General features: G+C 36.6%; 1 protein-coding gene across 1 annotated transcript in view; it reads right to left on the bottom strand.

The window, feature by feature from the left end:
• Window positions 1-19,431, bottom strand: part of LOC128502662 (vascular endothelial growth factor receptor kdr-like) — an 89,984-nt gene that overhangs the window by 43,728 nt on the left and 26,825 nt on the right. The window contains exons 5-9 of the mRNA XM_053472539.1: window positions 12,016-12,169; window positions 10,706-10,842; window positions 9,048-9,207; window positions 7,338-7,455; window positions 7,045-7,220 (exon numbers count right to left, since the gene is read on the bottom strand). Coding sequence (XP_053328514.1) covers window positions 7,045-7,220; window positions 7,338-7,455; window positions 9,048-9,207; window positions 10,706-10,842; window positions 12,016-12,169 — 745 coding nt within the window. The remainder of the gene's footprint in view (window positions 1-7,044; window positions 7,221-7,337; window positions 7,456-9,047; window positions 9,208-10,705; window positions 10,843-12,015; window positions 12,170-19,431) is intronic.

The raw sequence follows: 19,431 nt of genomic DNA, 5'->3' as shown, positions 1-19,431 counted from the left end.
CCCCAACAACTACATTTTTTAAAACAATGTTTTAATTTTTCTCATTGAACCCCTAATTCAGGGCTGAGTTTTTAAAACAACAGACCACATTATTTTGTGCCATAACAGAGCAATGATAAGGTTTGGGTCCCTTTTTTGCTCACTGTTTCATGCTTACTAAAGTCTAAGACATATGCCATCAATCTCCAGCTGGATTGTAGGGAAAGATGACAATTCATGATGTGATTCAACATGCAAATTATCTGCTATTTATAATGCAATACTTTAGAGTTGAAAATCAGTATTCCGGGTAAAGAAACATATGAAATCATTCATAGCATTTTTTTGTTTTTCATTTCCTTCTTTTTTTATCTTTACCCAAAATAGAAAAGCATTTCTGGATCTCAATGTAAAAATATGTAGGCTAAGAAGCAGAGAAACTAGTTTATTTTGGACTGAGCAACAAAAACCTGGGCCTTTTAAATCCAAAATCACTTTCTCATGCAGATGACCAAAAATCTAAAGTGTGCCTCTTCCCAGACCCTAGAATGACCCTGAGATGCAAACAAGACCAAATCTGGGATTGCATATTAGGTGGAATGAGACTCTTGATTTTGACCCCAGCATTTTTTAGAGATTGTTCCAAATAGTTGGAAACTAAAAGCAGAAGCAAAGTGAGAAAGCTGGCCTTATCCCTCATTCCATTCTGCGGATAGAAGATGGTATTGCAGTGGAATGCTTTAATAAGCATGGCTTGTTTGCGTTACGTCAGTTTTCATTCCACTCTCACGCCTGTACTGTCATTTAACCCTATCAGGATGAGACAGCAATTGATTAACTCCCAGAGTACAATAACCTAGACATTTCTAATGGGACTAAAAATATGCTTTTGGAGGCATATCAAGTAATTCACCATGGTATACCGGTTGATTCATTCTAAAAAAAAAAAAAGTGCACTTAAAACACACTAAAGATGGTGTGACACTTTGCAGATTTAACTTCCACTGTCAAAATTGTTATTGATTGGTCTTTCTTGTCCTCCACCTGTTTGTAGAGAAGACTTTCATTTTCTACATAGATTGTAAGCTCTACAGGGTAGGGACCTTCTCTCCTATATACATACTTGGATCCTGTAGCATTGCTGTTATTATTTTAGTTTCTCAAGGCTATATACCATAACAGAGTAAATAGATCTATATAAAATACCTGTATATAGGTAGATGCATAGGTATATAAACAACCATACACATGCATACATACATACAGTTTTCTTGCACGCAAATGGCCACGAGGTGTGACATGAATTTAGGCATCAAAGAAAGGCTTACCCTCCAAAGGGGGGCACATAGGAGATATGATCTTGTCCCCTGGCACAAATGATTAATGCTGTCACAGGGATTGTATAAAAGGTGCTAGAAAGGGTTAAAACGCCTGTAAAATACTAACTCAAACTAGTACTGTGTTTGGTGTGATGGCGAGTGCTGATTGTCAGGGTACCCAGAACGCATGTCTTTAAGATTTACATCTTTATGGAATTAGAAAGTGTCAGCCTTGGTATTGTAAGTAAAAAAACATCTAAACAAGAAAATGGAACCAGTTCAGCAAAATATACCAAAAATCAGGATGTAATATGTTATTCAACTGAAAAATATATTATTAGATGTCTTAAAGTGGGGGCAAGCTACTTCTCTTTCCAAAGAATTATGGTAAAAAGTTGCTCACGTTGTATGGGAGAAACTAACAAATAGTTGGGAGACCAAGAGAACATGAGAAAAAGCAAGAGACAAAAACCACCCCACTTACTCTTGTAAATAGACAAAAAGTTGCATTACTAAAATAACACGTTTCAATGTTTAGAAGATGGGCAGCCTTAAGGTGTTCCTGGCATGAAAAGTCCTCAGCAATGGGTTTGAAACTTTATCACTACAATCATCATAAGCTGTCTTACACTGAATATATAAACTACATTTTAACTATTGCCCTTCAGAAACGCCCATTTTAGCACACAGGTATACCTCTATAATCACTTTTAATCCACAGATCCCATGCAAGACATGTTATATAAATGATCAGCAAAATTAGCTGTTCTTAAGCCAAAAGATCCTCAGTTATTCCTATAAGAACTCACAGACAACTGAAAGCAAAAGGCAGCTGAAAACCTAATAACTACATGTTTTCCTTAGGGAGAATACCTTTCAATTAAAGGTTCAACAGTTCAAATCAGCCCTGCGGCATGGTTTATCCACTCAATAGTGATGGCCAAGCAATGCATCAGTAAGTCAGATAAACCCTTTTGTGTCAGCGTACTGAGAAGTAGCGAGATTGTAGATATACCTGACAGATACACGTATATGACCTACCAGAGAGTGCGCGCATAGATCAAATACTGCTTTTATAGCTCAAGTATATAAACAGTGTATGTAGATATATATATGTATGTATATATATATATATATATATATATATATAATAACTAGTAGTAGGGAAAACATTCTAAATCTGTGTTGATGCTTTGGTCCAAATTTAGTATCCCCCCTGTCTATGATTAATAACTAATCTCTTATGGTTAATAACTTTGCCACCATATTTTTGAACCTCTGCTAGTGTGCTACTTTGTATTAAATCAATTTATAACCATTTACGACCCTCTAATAGATGTAGTCGCATAATAGTCAGTTAGTGGCTTTCTATCTTATGGCAGACAATTATCCCAAAGGGAGGAAATTTAAAAATAAACTCAGTCGCATTCTTTGGATTTTTGTGTGTGTATTGTGTGAAGAATAGTTTTAATTTCAGAACAGATATGTTTGTAATAATGAAACCATAATGTTTTTTTTTCTTCCATACAAACTGTCTGTACATCAAAGGGAGAGACAGAGAGAGGTCAGGGCTCAGAGATCTGCCTTTAGGCATCCCATGTTTTGAGAGGCCAGAGTGAAAATTGCTGTCATTTATTTGTTAATTAGGACTTTGGAAGGTGTCTGCACATGGCACGTTTCTTTGATTTTTTTTGTTCCCTTTGTGAGATGTGTTAAAAGCTGACGTTGTTACAAGCCAGCCGGGACAGGCGTGTCACCAGGAATTTTGAACATCTGCCTTTCAACGCTGAGAGCTCTGTCTGCAGAAAGCTCTCGGCGTCAAAGTGTAAAATACAGGTCTGGATGCTGTAACGCTACTAACTAATTTAAAATCGCACACTCTACGGTGAAAAATTATACTTTCCGTATACTGTTTGCTACTGAAATATTATAAAAAAAAATTACAGACGTGGCCAATGGATGGGTATACTGACAGAGAAACCAAACTCTCCAATCTTCTAATATTTACTGTAAAATCACTGAGACAATAATAACAATATTAGTTTTGTAATGTTAATATAACTAACGAAACCCTACGCAAATAGCAATAACAGGTTAGAGTCTTGGTGGATTGGTGATTTCTTCCATAGTCCTCTATAGAACAGGCCACCGCTTGGTAAGTGATTTCATTATAAAACATAGTACTTAATTAATTTGTTTCCAAGAGGATAATTATTCCATAGAGTCTTTGTAATGGATTATTAACGGATTATCATTTTGCGAAGTGCTTAGTTTTATCAACATGGTAACAGTTAAGCGTTACCACACATATTTTGACTCTTCTGCTTTTGGTTAGTACAACGTATGCATTCCTTAGTGCTAACCAGAGCTCTGCAGCAGCAGGCTTTGGATGATTTTAAAATCATGTATTTATTATTTTCCAAGGCAGGGGGTATGCGCTGTGAATCCGAGACCCATTGGAGCTAGATGGATTGCAATTATTTGTCCTCAAGATTGGATTGGGAGTATCCATTGCCAGGCATAAAGTATTGCTATGTGTCTTCAGGCTCACCTCCTGTTCTTTGGCACTCCACCACCAAGAAAACAGCAAAACATATGCTAGTATTTCCATCCCAGCCTTTCATGGGAGTGAAAAAACAATTAATAAAACTAATGTTGTTCTCTTTTACAGTTGACAATATATGATCACTATCAAGATTGTATACAGCCCCACCAATTATTAATCAAAATTATATTCAAAGTTTAAGGTCATGGTGCAATGGTACCAGGAGATATCTTATGCTCTTATTGCCACACAGCTGGATTCATTAATCAAGGTTTACATTGATTACTTAGCCATGAATTCTCTTTTGGGCTAACAAACTGTGCAATCTTCCTAGAGGATACTTTATTTACTATACCTCCCAATTAAGTTAATTACATGTCTTTGCTACTGTTAGAGGAAGATAACCAAAGACATACTAGTTGTGCTCCTCTATTTGTCTTTTTCTTTTAATCCTCATTCATCTTTTTATATATTTTACTTTTTATATATCTGAACATATTTTTTAGACCCACTTGTTCTTTTGGTTATATTTGAAAATGGACAAACACATGGAACAAATCCACCCATCCAAGGAATGACTGGCTGGAGAGCCAAAACGAGAACAATATCCCAAATTATACTGAAACAGCAGGTAGACAAGTTGAACTGACACTTCAGTCAAAGTGAATGAAACCTTTGCAATGATCCCTCACGGATAAAATGCATCCACTTGTCTGTTTCTAAAAACAGATATTCCAAAGTGGAAAGTAAACAGTTTCCTTTTCCAAGTACAGCTAGGGTTTGACTCCCGTAGGGAGATGAGAAGTAAATAGAAGAGGCAGATAGTCCTGTCTTGTTCGCACAAACAGACTAAGCTGGCAAACTTTCTTATCATCACAAAATGATTCCTTTACAAACATCCTCCTGTAATAATGAAACATCCTTTCGGGGTGGAAGGTTATACAGTTTTAGGTGGAGCCACTGTGCTTAAGGTGAATATATTTTCATGATCACATTACAAATTTTTTTGTACCAAAAAGAAACAATACCACATACTAGATCATGCTTTATATTTCCTGGCTAACATGGCTGTTCCTCTAAATTCCTATTTGGAATCTTTCTGGAAAATGTATCCTAGGTCGTACAACCTTTCTAAAATATAAATACATTATAACACCCTGTTTGGCTAAATACAAAAAAAAAAGCTTTCACGAGAACCTGATAAGTATTCCCTGACAACTACTCCTAAACAGTACAAGCTTTTAGGATGTCCTCTAAAACACAGCTATTTAATTAACATAGATGTAAAATATGAAATGAATTTGTGTCTTCACAGCGGTGTGACCTGCTGAGTGTCCAGTACTGAAACATTATTAGGGACAGATCACTCTATTGGGCCATCAGGTTTCCCAGTATAATGATTTCTCATAATGCCAGTTTGGGAGGTCACAGATCTCTTTTGTAGCAGGCCCATTTGCACTCTTCTCTTGTAATGCACTCCATAAAGATAGCAATGCTGGATGGGGGACTGAACAACCCCTTCTGGGTAATGACATTCCTATACAAGCACAAAGACTAGGAGAAGGAGAGAGACCTATGCTGAAGGTACAGAATTCTTTGCTCCTTAGCACATCACCAGATACACGGGTCACGGGACACGCAGAGAGGGTGGAACTGGCTGCACCCACTGTATTTATGACACTTTATCCCTCTAAGATTTCACATAATCTATTGAAAACACTTTCAAAAAAGGTTAAGAATGTTTTCCTTCCTTTCTTACTTGACCTCATCTTATTTCATGATTTCCATGAAGCCATGGGGCCATTGAGGGAGGAAATTGAGTAACAACATATTGAAAGCCATTTTTGACTCATACGTTTGAACTTCCTTTGTGTTAGAAAACATCCAGCTCAGGCACTCAAAGGGTAAAATGCTGAAGACATTTGCTGGAACTAAAAAGGATGATGAGGTCCAGGCATAATACAAAACAGGTTAATTTGCAGGTTTTTATAATCCTTTTGGGAGTCAGGAACTTGGCAGTTTCAGCCACAGCCTGTTTTCCCCTCTTTCCCATCTGTGGCAGTTAAAAGAGAACAGGTACTGTACATTCTCAGACTTGGCCTTATCTGTAACGTCACCAATATATATAGAGATCAGCACTGGATCACCCACTTAGGAAAAAAAGATGATTGTTTTCTGAATACACAATTCCCTGCACAGAAATTCAGGAGTACTGCACTTTCCTCATAAATATTTGAACTTATCGTATACATACACATTTAGTGTTTGTTATTTTATGTTCCAGTGACTTAATATAACCATATGTTGCATTTTAAGAGTTAGTACTGAGGGTACGCTAAAGATAGACAGGAAGAATATGCAAAGAGTAAGTCTAGGGCTAACTTCAAAGAAGAATATCCTCAAAGGCAGCAAGAGGTCAAGCCTGAATAAAAACATTCAGAGTAGTAATTTGGACGTAAACCTATATTCTTTTAACCCTGCAGAGACTTTTTTAAATATTGACATTGTTAGTGGGTAGAGCTATGCCAATAGGTTATGTTTTGTATAGTTAAAGGAACGCTCTAGCCCCTTATTTTGAAACATCCTTCCATTATATAGAATCATCTGCTCTGAGTGTAGTGTTATGTGTAGTGAAGACACTGTTCTAATGGCTAATGTACTCTGATCACAATCTACCTGCTTTTTAGTGATATTAAATACATATAGAGCAAATAGCTACGACATATAATAAGTTTCTGTGTTCTGTGTCATCTTGTATTTTTGCTGGTTAACAAACATTAAGGTGACAATTAAATGCAATTGGATTCAGAAGCCTTTTTGATCCTGCAGGGTGTAGGGAGTAAAAAAGGTGCCTCCAAAGTAGCACCAACCGAAAGTCAACTTAAAAAAGTAGAAGACTCTGCACTAGCTTTTGGTCAGATAGTTAATGAAGTAGAATCGTGCTTACAGGAACAAGGAGACTGGCTGACGCATTTTACACCAGTGCTGGCGCTCACTCATGAGCTGATAAGTAAGTGCCAGCACGGACGCAAAATGCATTAAGCATTCTTCAACTAGTATCCTTATTGTTCTTGTAAGCACGATTCTGCTTTATTTAATATCTGAAGAAAAGCAATAGTGGAGTTTTCTACTTTGTTATTTCTACTACTATTACGTGGTAATACACTTTTTAAAAAAAATATATATAAAATCACCATTTACCATTCACAACCACTGTGAAGTTAAAGCTAGTTGTTATTCCATGTCGATCATTGGTTAAGACCATGGTATAAGTTCCAGAATCCTTTTCTCTTGGGTTCTTAATGGTGAGACTGAACCTATCTGGGTCAGGTTTGTAACATGTATGGTTCATTCCTATTAGCTCCTCATCTTTGAACCTGTTCAAGACAGAAGAGGGGCATGGAAAAGATTTATTCGTGACATTCAATGATACCTTCTTCCCCCCCATTCCTAAATCACCAATTTTACAATTTCAGTATAGAAAACTGACTTACCAGGAAGCTGTAGGCAGCGGGAATGCGTGGACTCGAGCGGACAGTTTGAATTCTTTGCGTCCTTCAGTAACATCATGCACATGCCTCTTTGGAGGTATAATGTTTATGAAAGGCTTTTCTAAGAAAATCATAAAAATCGAATTTAAATTTTTTTGAATATAACTCTTTGAGCAGATATGTAATTGGAAGCCACAAGTGCAGCAAAACATTTCAGTTCAGAACCAACAGCCCTATAGAAAATACTGCAACTCCTAACCAGACGGTATTAGTTAAATATTATTATGATCACACATGACTTATCTATATTTCTGCATTTTCTAATTACAAGTGTACTGTTTTTTTAAAGCCATGTGTGGTGACGGCCTAGGGTGCTGAGCGTGAAGAGGGCAAAAGCACACATTGATTTTCGATAATAATGTGAGCAGATGCTGTTGCTTGCTAAAATAAATCAGTGAAACTAGAACCTGATTTCTCAGGCAATCGCTTTCATCTGCTTTCCGCTGGATAATACTCCTGTTTTCATAAGAGAAGGCTGTATTTCTTCAGCGCTTACTGCTCTGCTACCTACGGACATTAATGAAGGTTATATACTTTTCTCCTGCCAACCCACAGTTGTGTAAAATATAGAGGGAATGGGAAAGGAAGTGATAAAATAAAATCTGAAAATGGATAGAAACAAATTGCCACACAAAATTGAGGGACTGTTGTTTTTAAAGTTACAGTCTCCCTACATCATTGTAAAATAAACATTTTGGTGATGTGACCTGTTAGGAAACCACTCTTATGCTTTTAATGTGATTCTTATCTTCCAGACAGAAAATTCCAAACGTATTTATTTTATTTTCTAGGATGTGTAAAAATGGAGGGCGCCATTCTTTCTGATAGAATGTCATGTAGTCTATGTGGTTATTTGAGCCGCTGGAAAAATGAAGAAAAACAGGAATAGGCTGTTCAGTTGTTAACAGGAGACATTGAAATCTAGTTTATCCCATTTCCTTCACAACAAATGCTGCAAAAAATGCTATTTCAGTAGGAGGCCAACATTTAGTGCAAACCCAATTACAGGCCTTACCATTAAATTTGGAAAGATTTGGAAATAAAAAAAGCTGGTAAAGATGATACATTTGTAAGGTTTTTTAATTTAATTTGACACATGTGATGCAGACGATAGTGACTTGGACAAGACATGGCCACCAAATTACATTGTAAGCAAAAATACTATTTGGAGATCCCTGCCGTTCATTTTAAATAGCAAATTGTTTTCACCTTTTTATTTGCTTTGCTGTTTACCTCAACATTATTGTGACTCTTAGGGTTATAAAACATTTTAATGCACTCATACCCAGCAAACCGTCTGAGCTGATAGCATTTTCATCATTGTTTAAGCCAACAGCCAGGGCATTGACAATATGACATAACTGTGCAAATATGTTTGACATCATGCATTTGACCATTAGTGTAGCTGGGCCCTGGGCTTTTTGCCTCATGTTTAATGGCCAGTCCAAACATAGGCTGTCTGGGAAATGTCCCAAGAAAATGGGGACATCTGGTCAATGTCTTTTCCCTCTCTGTACATAGATTCAAACCACTGCCTTTAGTAAACCCGTGATACCAAAGGGACAACTATTTAAAATAAATTGAGTTAAGAACGGTAACTTTTCTGAAGGCTAAAGTGCATTGATCAAAATGTTGAGGGACTCAGGTACTCACCAAAAACTGTTATGGCAATATCCTTAGACACAGTATGGTCGAAAGAATCTCTGCAAGTGTACACACCCTGGTTTTCCATCTTAACATGCTTAATATAAAGCTTTTGGTTTGCCTTGTACTTAGGATCAGTCTCATCCGGTATTAGTTTAGAAAGTACACCCTGAGGAACGTAAACAAAAAAGAACCCATCCTATTACAAATTGCACCATGGAGCTTCTCTGACTGCACAGTTAGATATGTTCGATAGCTTTTTAAATACATACATTTTTATTGACGTAGAAGGTTTAAAAGGGAAGTTCCAGTAAACATTCAAATAACACTGTTTTGTCAGATGAGAGTAAATTGAATATATTGTGGCATAATGAAACTCAGGGCTGCCATCATGGAGTATAGCCAATAGAGCTGTATTGTCAAACATAACCTGCAGACGGTTGATACTAAAAACTGACTTGAACATGTCAATCTGCTATTTGTGTCCTGATCCACCAGAGCTGTCAGTTGGCTCAGATCTCACCTGTATGTCCACACCTCCATTTTATAATTTCCATGAGAACTAATGGCAAGGGCCCCCATAAATATAGCACTGGGTTGACAAAATAAAAATTAATATCGAGTATATATTGTATTATTCAGTAGGTCTGTTTCCACTGCGTAATATTATCTCTTATGGTGCTTGATGTCTCTGCCCTGCAGATTAGTTTATAATGTCCACATCACAGAGGAATCCCAGAATGTTATATAAAAATAATTTGATATTCTGGATACACAGATCATAACAAAGTGTAGAGAAGCCAAGCAATAATAGATACAGGAAGTGTCTGGTTTTCATCTTTTTCAACTAGAATGCTTAACTGATTTACATTTTTTTCAGTAACCACAGTACTTCATTCGCACCTTGTGAGTATACACCATTTCCATAACATTCATTCTATAATTGGGAAAACCTAGAAACCATGTTTCATAAACTCTGAAGTAATGGTTCAAACTATCATCTAAACATTTTAACTGGAATAAAGGTATAGTTACTTGGGCAGAAGGACCACAAGCAAACTTGCACGGTTGCACCATATGTGTGTGATCTGCACTCAGTTGACCTGCTGCTCTAGTCAATCTCTTAAAAAATCCATAATGTTAACAAAGTTCTCAGCTTCTGGCTTTGACAGTAAAGTCTATGGAGTAGCCAAGTCTCTCATTGTGTGTACAATTTAATTTTATTATTTTTATTATATGCTGCAAATAATAGTTTCTCTTGTATGGCACCAAAGGATCAAATATATATGTAAAAAATGACCTGTGAATAACAGGTGAGTCTAGCCATGAACTGGGGTGGGGCTGGACTAGAAAGGTAGGTAGGCGTCGGGAAGGAAGTTGCCACAGCCAGACCCAACCAGACTTTAAGGGCTCTCTGGAGGCCTAATAAGAACCACTAAATCTTGGAGCCTCCTGGACAAACCCAGAGAGTATGAAAATAGCAAGCAGATCAATCAGTTTTTCAGGCGTCCTAATTAGAGAACCAAGAAAATCGAAAGAGAAGCTTGAAGAATGAAATTGTGAATCTAATGTACACTTTCAAAACCAACTCAATGCCTCCACATGTATCACATTTTCTGCATGTTAAGGACGTCTGTTTTGATTTTCTATAATGTGTCTTTACTCACCTTCCCTTTGTGTACCCATTCCAAGTTCACCCTATTATTGAAGGTGCTCTTTCCATAGCAGTTCAGTGTCAATGGGTCCCCAACCAACACTTTAACATTACTTGCTGTCACATCCTCAATCACTGTATTCGTTCGGACTGCAATGTTAAGGAAGCAACATATGTGACATGAATATCAGGCTTTAGAAATAGACAAGCTATATATATCATGGCTGGACAGCTAATTGTGTTGAGATTACTTGATTCATATTTCACATTGATGACTTAATGCTGTCATTTTTAATTATTCGTATTCGTAGTATTTCCTAAAGACACTTTCACTGACCTCCCTAATCAAAAGGATAGACAGTAATCATGGACTCAAATCCTGTGAATTAAGATTATGTGATAATTCAGCAGTTTGAGTGTTCAACCTTTTCTGGCTAGTGCTTGTTATACAAATCTAAGTGCTGCGTAAATTGTTGGCGCTAAATACATAAAAGTTAATAATAATAATAAGACCACTTCATGGAGTATTCACTGTTCTGCCTAAACTCATGTTTCTCAAGTCAGAAGGACACACCAGTTAGGTGGGACCACAACTCACATTGTGCTCAAATTTATATTTAACTAAGAATGATAGGGGTTGTACTACACAGCAGCCGGGAATCAGAATGTCAATCACTGCTTTTGGCAATAACATTTTGTGTAATAACAGGCTAGAAACATTTTAGTCCCATTTCACTGCTTGCTGTCTCTTAAATATTTTGTATAAATAGATGCCATTAACTCATTTGAAATTACCAGTTTCAAAGAAAGCAAAACATTTCAAGAATGCAAATTGCTTGTAGGAAGAATATTAAATAAATATTAGTTAATGCACCACAGTATCAAGCACATTATAAGCTTTTTTTGCGATTATTATCTCTGGTTATCATGTTACAGAATAATTCACAGGAATCTATGGCAAATGTCCAATTAGTTTAGATAATTTCCCATAGAGGGTCTATTCACTAACAAGTTAAGACTGAGATTGCATACCCTTACATTAATTAATGTACTAATATACAAGTTTTCGATTACATAGAATTCGATTACATCATGGACATGATAAATGATCGACAACTCGCATGTACCACCTACAACTTGGAACATTTACCATGACCGAGAGAAGTGGCGCTTCACCTGGAGACTATGGGGAAACACCAGAAAGTCCCTAGGTATATAGATATATGTTTTTTCTGTTTGTTATGGGATCTAGCAATCTGCAAGAAATAAAATCATATTCTATGCTTTGTCTACAAAACAAATAATAAAGTTTTTGTTGCTTACCCCAATTTCGCATGTATATGGAGAAAAAATCCTTTTCATTCACCACTGTAACACATTTTAGCAATTCACTTAGTCCATATGAGGGTTGAGATATGATGAATCCTCTTTTGGGGTTCCATATCATTCCTGATTCTTGTACTTCTGCTCCACTAAACTGTGCAAGAAGGAAACAGAAAATTCATTATACCGAGATTACAAAAGACAGTTATAATTGTAGGTTCTGCTTGACAAGGTAAGTGCTAGTACAAGTCATATATGCAGATAATGTGTCATATCTATGCAGCAAATTGTATCATTTTTTGAGGACTCAAGTCCTTCATTCTGACTCACTTTCAGGCCTGATCTAGGGTTCAATCACAGGTAAACAAGAAGTAGATTGAAGCAGAGAGATGCGACAGAGTAGTTGGACAGAGCAGTTGGGTACAGGGGAGGAGGATGGGGCAGATCCAGTAGAGACGGAGAGGTCGAAGATATGAGATAATGTAGAGACAAGAATAGAAAAAAGAAACTGGGTAAGATGGGATTGGATCGAGGGGACATGTGGTTGGACAAGAGGGAAGAATAGCATGAACCTCGTCTTCAGTGACAAGAGAGAATTGGTTTAATGTAGAAGAGGAAGAAGAGTTCAGTGTATGGGAGAGTGCAGAGGGAGGGCAAGGGCAGCAGGGGGAGTGAAGATATTTCACATCTGATAAATTCAATTTTATTAATTATACTAGCAGCAAAGTGGCAAAGTCAGAGGCAGTATGGTTAGTGGAAGGGTTAGTTGTGAGGCAAAACATTTAAAATACTAAAGACAAGTTTAGGTTCATGAGACAGGGAAGAGATAAGGGAGGTGAAGTAGGTTTCCTTAGCAAGGGTGAGGCCAGCGTATTAGGAACATAGCATGAATTTATATTGCAAGAAATCAGACTTAGAATGAGACTTCTGCAAACTACATTCGGGAATGCGGGAACAACGTTGGAAGTGTCAGTTTAGTGACGTGTCTCAGGGTTGGAAACATGAGTGACGTAAAGAGCGAACAGTAGTTAAGGCTACAACCTCAAGAGCAGAGGTGAGGGTGGAGTTAAAGAGAGGGTAGCAAGGTTAGGACATGGCGTCTCTGGTTAGGCAAAGCTGTTGGGAGGAAAGGGAATGAGTAAGGGGCAATGTTAGAGAGCAGGATATGAAGTAGTGATCAGAAAGGGGGATAAGGGAAGTTAGTGAGAGAGCACATGGTAGAAAAAATAAGGCCCAGGATGTGATCACCATCGTGGGTAGGGGAGTTAAAATGTGTGAGGTCAAAAGAAGAGGTTTGGGAGAGTAGGCAGCCTACACCTGCACCCTTTCATCATTCTCCTCCTTCCTATAGCAAGGAACCATACAATACATATTTATATCTTTACAGTATAATTATGCAGTATGTTGTGAAGTTTATTGATAAGACTTCAGAAGCAATAACCACCTTACCCCTTCATCAGCCATCCCCCAATAATAAAGTCATATTAACAGTTGATATGAAAATTAATTCTTCTTGTACCAGGCTTTTGACTGTTTTTCATAAATTACCCCTTATGAATTGCACAGGCCAGAACAACTTGTGTCCTGTTCAAAAAAAAAAAGATGAACAGCCTGTGTTTTCATTTAATCGGATTTACCAGTATGTGTAAAAAGTGATTCTGGTGTTTCAAAAGTGACATTATCACCATAGTAACCAATGTTGTGTTCTTGTAGTCTAGCTATTGCATGGGTTGCTATGGTGATAAGACACCGGATAATACTTTGATCAAAAATAATTTTTCACACATAACCTACATTATATACTAGATATCGTTTTGATGTTATTTGATGCCTAATCAAATAACATCAAAACAATATCTAGTATATAATGTAGGTTATGTGTGAAAAAATATTTTTGATCAAAGTATCATTATTAAAATAAAGAGAGAGAAATTCCCTCCACTTCTATCCCAAATACACAAGCAAAGGTCTATAAGTGACAGCACATAGCACTCTCATTAACCTCCCTCACTTTAATTGATTCCATATTTCCTCCCTTATTTATGCTTGCACTAGTGTATTGGGAAAATAGGGAGGCTCTCTGCAGCCTTACACTACTAATCCAGGTTTTCGTCCAAAACTAATACACTGTTCCTCCCTAAGGAGCTGTCACTCAGCAAAAGCTGTCAGCACGACAGTTCTCATCAATTTCATTCTGAGCTGTAGGGTACTCGTGATACAGCTACAACAACCGAAGCCAGTGTCTGGACACAACACATCTACCATTCTCTAATAGGCATGACTGGGGAATTTACTTTTTGCGTTATGGTCTATCTGACACGGCTAAAAATATACACATTTCACAATTTACAAATGAAAAACAAAATTCTAAAAACTGATCCCCAACACTCTTTAACCTCCTATTAGTAACGTCAGTAAGATTTCTCCAGAGTCATACACTATGCGTGGAATCCACCTTAAGGTGCCAACATATTGTCCAGAGTCTCTTAACATCCTCTCTAAAAACGTGCCTCTTCAAAACTGGAAAATATTTAGTTCATGTTGTGATTGCTGTGTTATATTCAACTATTTAGGAAATCTACATACTCTTTCCATTATACGCTTATTAAGCTATCTTGTCTGCGTGAGTCCATTTAAGGGACAGGGCACCATGCATTGAGCAAAAACCTACAAAACATGTGTCAGTGAGTCCTGAAGCACCCTTTAACATTATTTTTGTATCAAAAGGTGGCCTGAAACATCTATGCCATGTTACCGAAAATGTGTAGCTTGTATTATCAACCAATATTTACATCCAATATGTATGTAAATATACTCTTCACTCTTTATAAATATGGCTTATATGGTGATGTTTATAACGGTTAAATGGGAATTCTCTACTTCTGGTGCAATCACGAGACAGATCCTTTAGAAACTGATGTACAGAATGGAATGCCATGTCCATGAATGACTACCCTCCATGGTTTAAAAGTTAAAACTGTATTTATTATCATACACGTAGTGCTTTGTAGTATTCTGTCCTGTTTACTACAATATAAACGTACAATAATGCGATTCCTTTTTTGTCTGGTAATGTTTGTCAAATTACTTTTGAAATCGGATGTTCTAAATTTACCCATCCCTGATTACTCCCCTTCCTGAGTTTCCTCTATACACAGGAAGCCGACTGAATGTCTCCACACGACCCAGTATCACTTCCTGAGGTAGAAGAAAAAACATCTCCAATGGGCCTTTATACCTGAAATGTCAAGGAGGGAAATCCATACGAGGAAACAGAGGTGCAAGAGAGCAACGGCTGAAGGTTTTCGGGATTTTTGGACTACATTACTTATTAAGTTAATCACAGATTTGAAGATTTGGAAGTTATTGTAATACTTTCTAAAATATATCATATTATGAATATATATAGTATAATATAATATATAATATGAATGCGCTTGAATGTGTTTTTCTGCAGATATGCTAAGAAATAATAAAACCATTTTACCAAAGAAGTAGATCCTATAAGGTAACAGAAGACAACAATGTATTGTACTTGTGTGCAATGTACATTGTTGCTTGTGCAACTAACCCAATACTTTAGTATTCAACCGCCAAGATAACCAAGGCCACACACTATACCTCATAATACTTCCAGAACAGACCATGTCAAATATCAGCCATAGAATCTGACTTACTTATTACTAAATTATTATTATTGTGTAAGTAAAAGGATGTACATCTTTTTAGTAGATTGACTATTACAAATGTGCTCAGTCTACATTCTGTTATTAATGTAGGATTGCTAAATTAGGTGACTGTCAACCGTTGAATGTTAACATTTATATAATTCCACCTCAAACTCCAAATGGGTTGTAAGCTTGCTAGAGCACGTCTCTCTTCTCCTTTTTTACCAGTAAGTTTTAACGTGTTCATGTAATTGTGTATTGCTATTTTGCAGTAAATGTTTAAGATATTTGAAAAGTCAAAATAGGTTGTTAAACAACATTGTATGAGCTGTTGTAGGAAAATGCGTGTGACATCACTGATATCTCAAGAGCAAAGTGGACAAGCTCTGTGGTAATTGAAAGGCAATGATAACTTGAGAGCCATGTCACAGGTTTTGCTGATGACACAAAATTAGGCAAGGTAATTCAGACTAATCTTGATGTTTCTTCTTTGCAGGAGGATTTAGACATAGTTGAGGACTGAGTGGGCAAGTGGCAGATGAGGTTCAACATAGATAAATGCAATGTTATGCATTATGGTAAAAATAATAATGCAATCTACACTATGAATGGAATATCCCTGGGGAAAACTACCAATAAGAAGGATTTGGGAATAATGGTAGACAACAGACTTGGCAATAGTGCGGAATGCCAGCAAGCAGCTGCAAGGGCCAATAAGGGTATTGATTCACGGGAGGATATAATTTTGCCTCTTTAAAGGTCAATGGTAAGACCTCACTTTGAATATGCGGTACAATTCTGGGCACTGGTCCTTAAAAAGGACATTATGGAACTAGAAAAAATGCAAAGGAGGGCTACAAAATTAACAAGGGGATTGGAAGATATTAGTTATGAATATTAGTTATGAAGAGAGACTAAAAAAGTTAAAATTATATAAACTAGAAAAACGGCAATTTAGAGGGGATATGATAAGATTATGTAAATATATTCAGGGCCTATATATAAAGAGCTCTTCAGTGACCTGTTCATCAACAGAAATGTACAAAAAACAAGAAGTCACCCTCCGAGAATGGAAGAGCAGAGATTTCATGGACGACAAAGGAAGGGATTCTTTACAGTTGCCTTCAAAAGGGGTCTGGATATTTGTTTAGAAAGGCATGACACACAGGGCTATAAATAGAATTACATTAATATTTTAGAGCTTCTTGATCCAATTTGACACCCGATGGCCTTTTGGAGTCAAGAAGGAATTTTCTTCCCCTGATGGCAGAATTCGAAGTAGCTTAATTAGGGTTTTTGGCCTTCTTCTTCTTCAAGAGTAGGAAGGTTAGGTAGAAGGGTTGAACGTGATGGACTTAGGTCTTTTTCAACCTTATTTACTATGTAACTATGTAACTAAAAATAACTGGTCTTCAACCACTGAGGTTTACACTATGCTTAGATCATAATAAGTGCCTCCAACAACTCACTACATTTTGACTGGCTGTTTAACCTCTATTACATTAACACATTTTAACAAAACTTAGGGGTAAGTGAAATTATTATTATTATTAAATCTGCTGAAAATAAATATAATCATAACATATATCTAACTTTTATTGGGCTATTGTAAACAAGTAAAAGTTTCAATTTAATGAAGGTAAAAACAGTATATTAAATTAAACAAGGCTGTATATGTTTCATTGTGCATTTAATATCACTGAAATGGGAAACACATACCAAGCTGAAGAATATTGGAGTTGGAATGCAGAAATAGCCTAACCTCCAGCAAAACAGAGAGTTGTTTCATCGTTAAACATGTAGTTAAGTTAATGTGTCTAAGTCAATTCTCACTACTAACAAAACAACAGAACATGAAAATTGTAATCGTTCAGCTGAAAATTCCTCTTGGAATGTCCTGCCAATTTCAACAGATTTTACAAGCACAAACATAGAAACATGCCCAAAATGTAATGAAACATGAGAGTCAATTTATGGCTGGAAATGCCGTCAAAACAAGAAAAAAAAAAAAAAAAAAATATTAACTATAATATATTAGTAGTATAGCACCTATAGTATATAGGCGATCTCAAGGTGGGAAATGTCCACTATAGATCCATCTGATATAAGGTTTCAGGGTGATCATTACACAGATCCACTTTTAGCCCACTATCACTATCATTACACAGATTCTCTACTTTTGGATGATATTAAAGATTCTTTCGAATGTTCAGAGAGCAACTATGATCAGAAATACATAAATACTAGTACAAAGTTATTGCATTTTTTACACATTGTACCTTTTTTAAAATATCTTCAGATAATACAAAACCAAAAATGTATTACTAAAACAACATTGTTGTTGCCTGTGCTATGTTGCCTTTTTAAATAAACAGATTATATATTTTGCACAGATAATACGTATGATGACACTAGCTTGACAGAGGACAATAATGATCCTAGCTTAGTTAGAAACAGTTTATGTTCAGCACATACAATTGGTTCTATAAAGTTCTGTTTTTCCTACATAACAAGCCTTTCTGCTCTTGTTCTTGGTGTGATGTCACCTTGAATTGCCTCTTTCTGTGGAATCACTAACCTGTACGGAACACAACTTTCTCACACTCATAAAACACATATTTTTATGGAAGCTTTAACTCATTGCCCATTTCTATATTCTCACATTCCAAGCTGTATCCTTGGCAGTCTTCTTAAATGTTTGAAAAAGGAATCTTCAGATAAATATAGACCCTAAACTGGAAGCTGTCATAGGGACAAATATGTTGAGCAGAGCCAGGTCATGGGAGATAGGTGGGCGTGAGTAGGTGAATGGTTGGCAAAAGTGGCTTGGAACCAGCTGCCATACCTGTAACCAGCTGCCATACCTGTAACCTCTGGAGCAATCTGGTCAAGTTCAAAGACATGGCTACTGTAGATATACAAGAAAGACGAGGAGAAAAGATCTCTGCTATGAACAGAGAGCTGAGACCACAGAAAACTCATAGTTTTCTAGATTTCTAAGATGTATTGGAAAAGATGCACATATGTATTGTGACACTTGGTTTGTGCATAAAAATCCTCTGCTGCTTTTAGAGGGATTCCTGATTAATGACCACATCCTCAATTAAGCAGACTCTTTGGATTAACTCTCATGTTAAAGGTTGTTTCTGACTCATCTATAAGGCAAGGCTATAATATCTCCAGATCCACCTACTGTTGAATTTATACTAGAAAGCACACTGAATTAAAATTGATCAGGGCTTTAATTTCTTTAATAGACAATGTCTATTAAACCATCTGCTAAAACACTTCACCATGCTACTTCTATAAAGCCTCTTTTTTAATTAATTAAATAAATAAATATTATTCCTGGATTTCTCCTACATGATCTGTGAGTTGGCCAACACTTATTTAAGATATTAACATTAATAAATACTATTTATTGTTCTGCAAAAACCTACAACTGTCTGTGGAGTATATTCCTCAGCATCACTGCCTTCCTGGATTTCTAGAAAATTGACTGCAAAACTATCAACGCTTGGGAAAAGAACTAATTGAACCCTACAACATCTGGCAATGTTGAAAGGTTGTCTCTCTGGATGTGGGATGCTGTTTAACATGTTCTACATCAATTCTGCCCACTCTCCATGCCCTTTTCTGCCAGTGGGGGCTGCCCCTCCACTTCCCTGATTTAGCTTCATATTTGGGCAATGCAGATTAGGCTTTTATGTTATGGAGGATTTGTAAAGGACACAGCCGGGAAGCCCTT

The sequence above is a fragment of the Spea bombifrons genome, chromosome 8, assembly GCF_027358695.1.
Source record: "Spea bombifrons isolate aSpeBom1 chromosome 8, aSpeBom1.2.pri, whole genome shotgun sequence".
In the NCBI taxonomy this organism is placed as follows: domain Eukaryota; kingdom Metazoa; phylum Chordata; class Amphibia; order Anura; family Pelobatidae; genus Spea; species Spea bombifrons.
The sequence above is the reverse complement of the archived record's forward strand: the minus strand, read 5'-3'. Positions and strand labels throughout refer to the sequence as shown.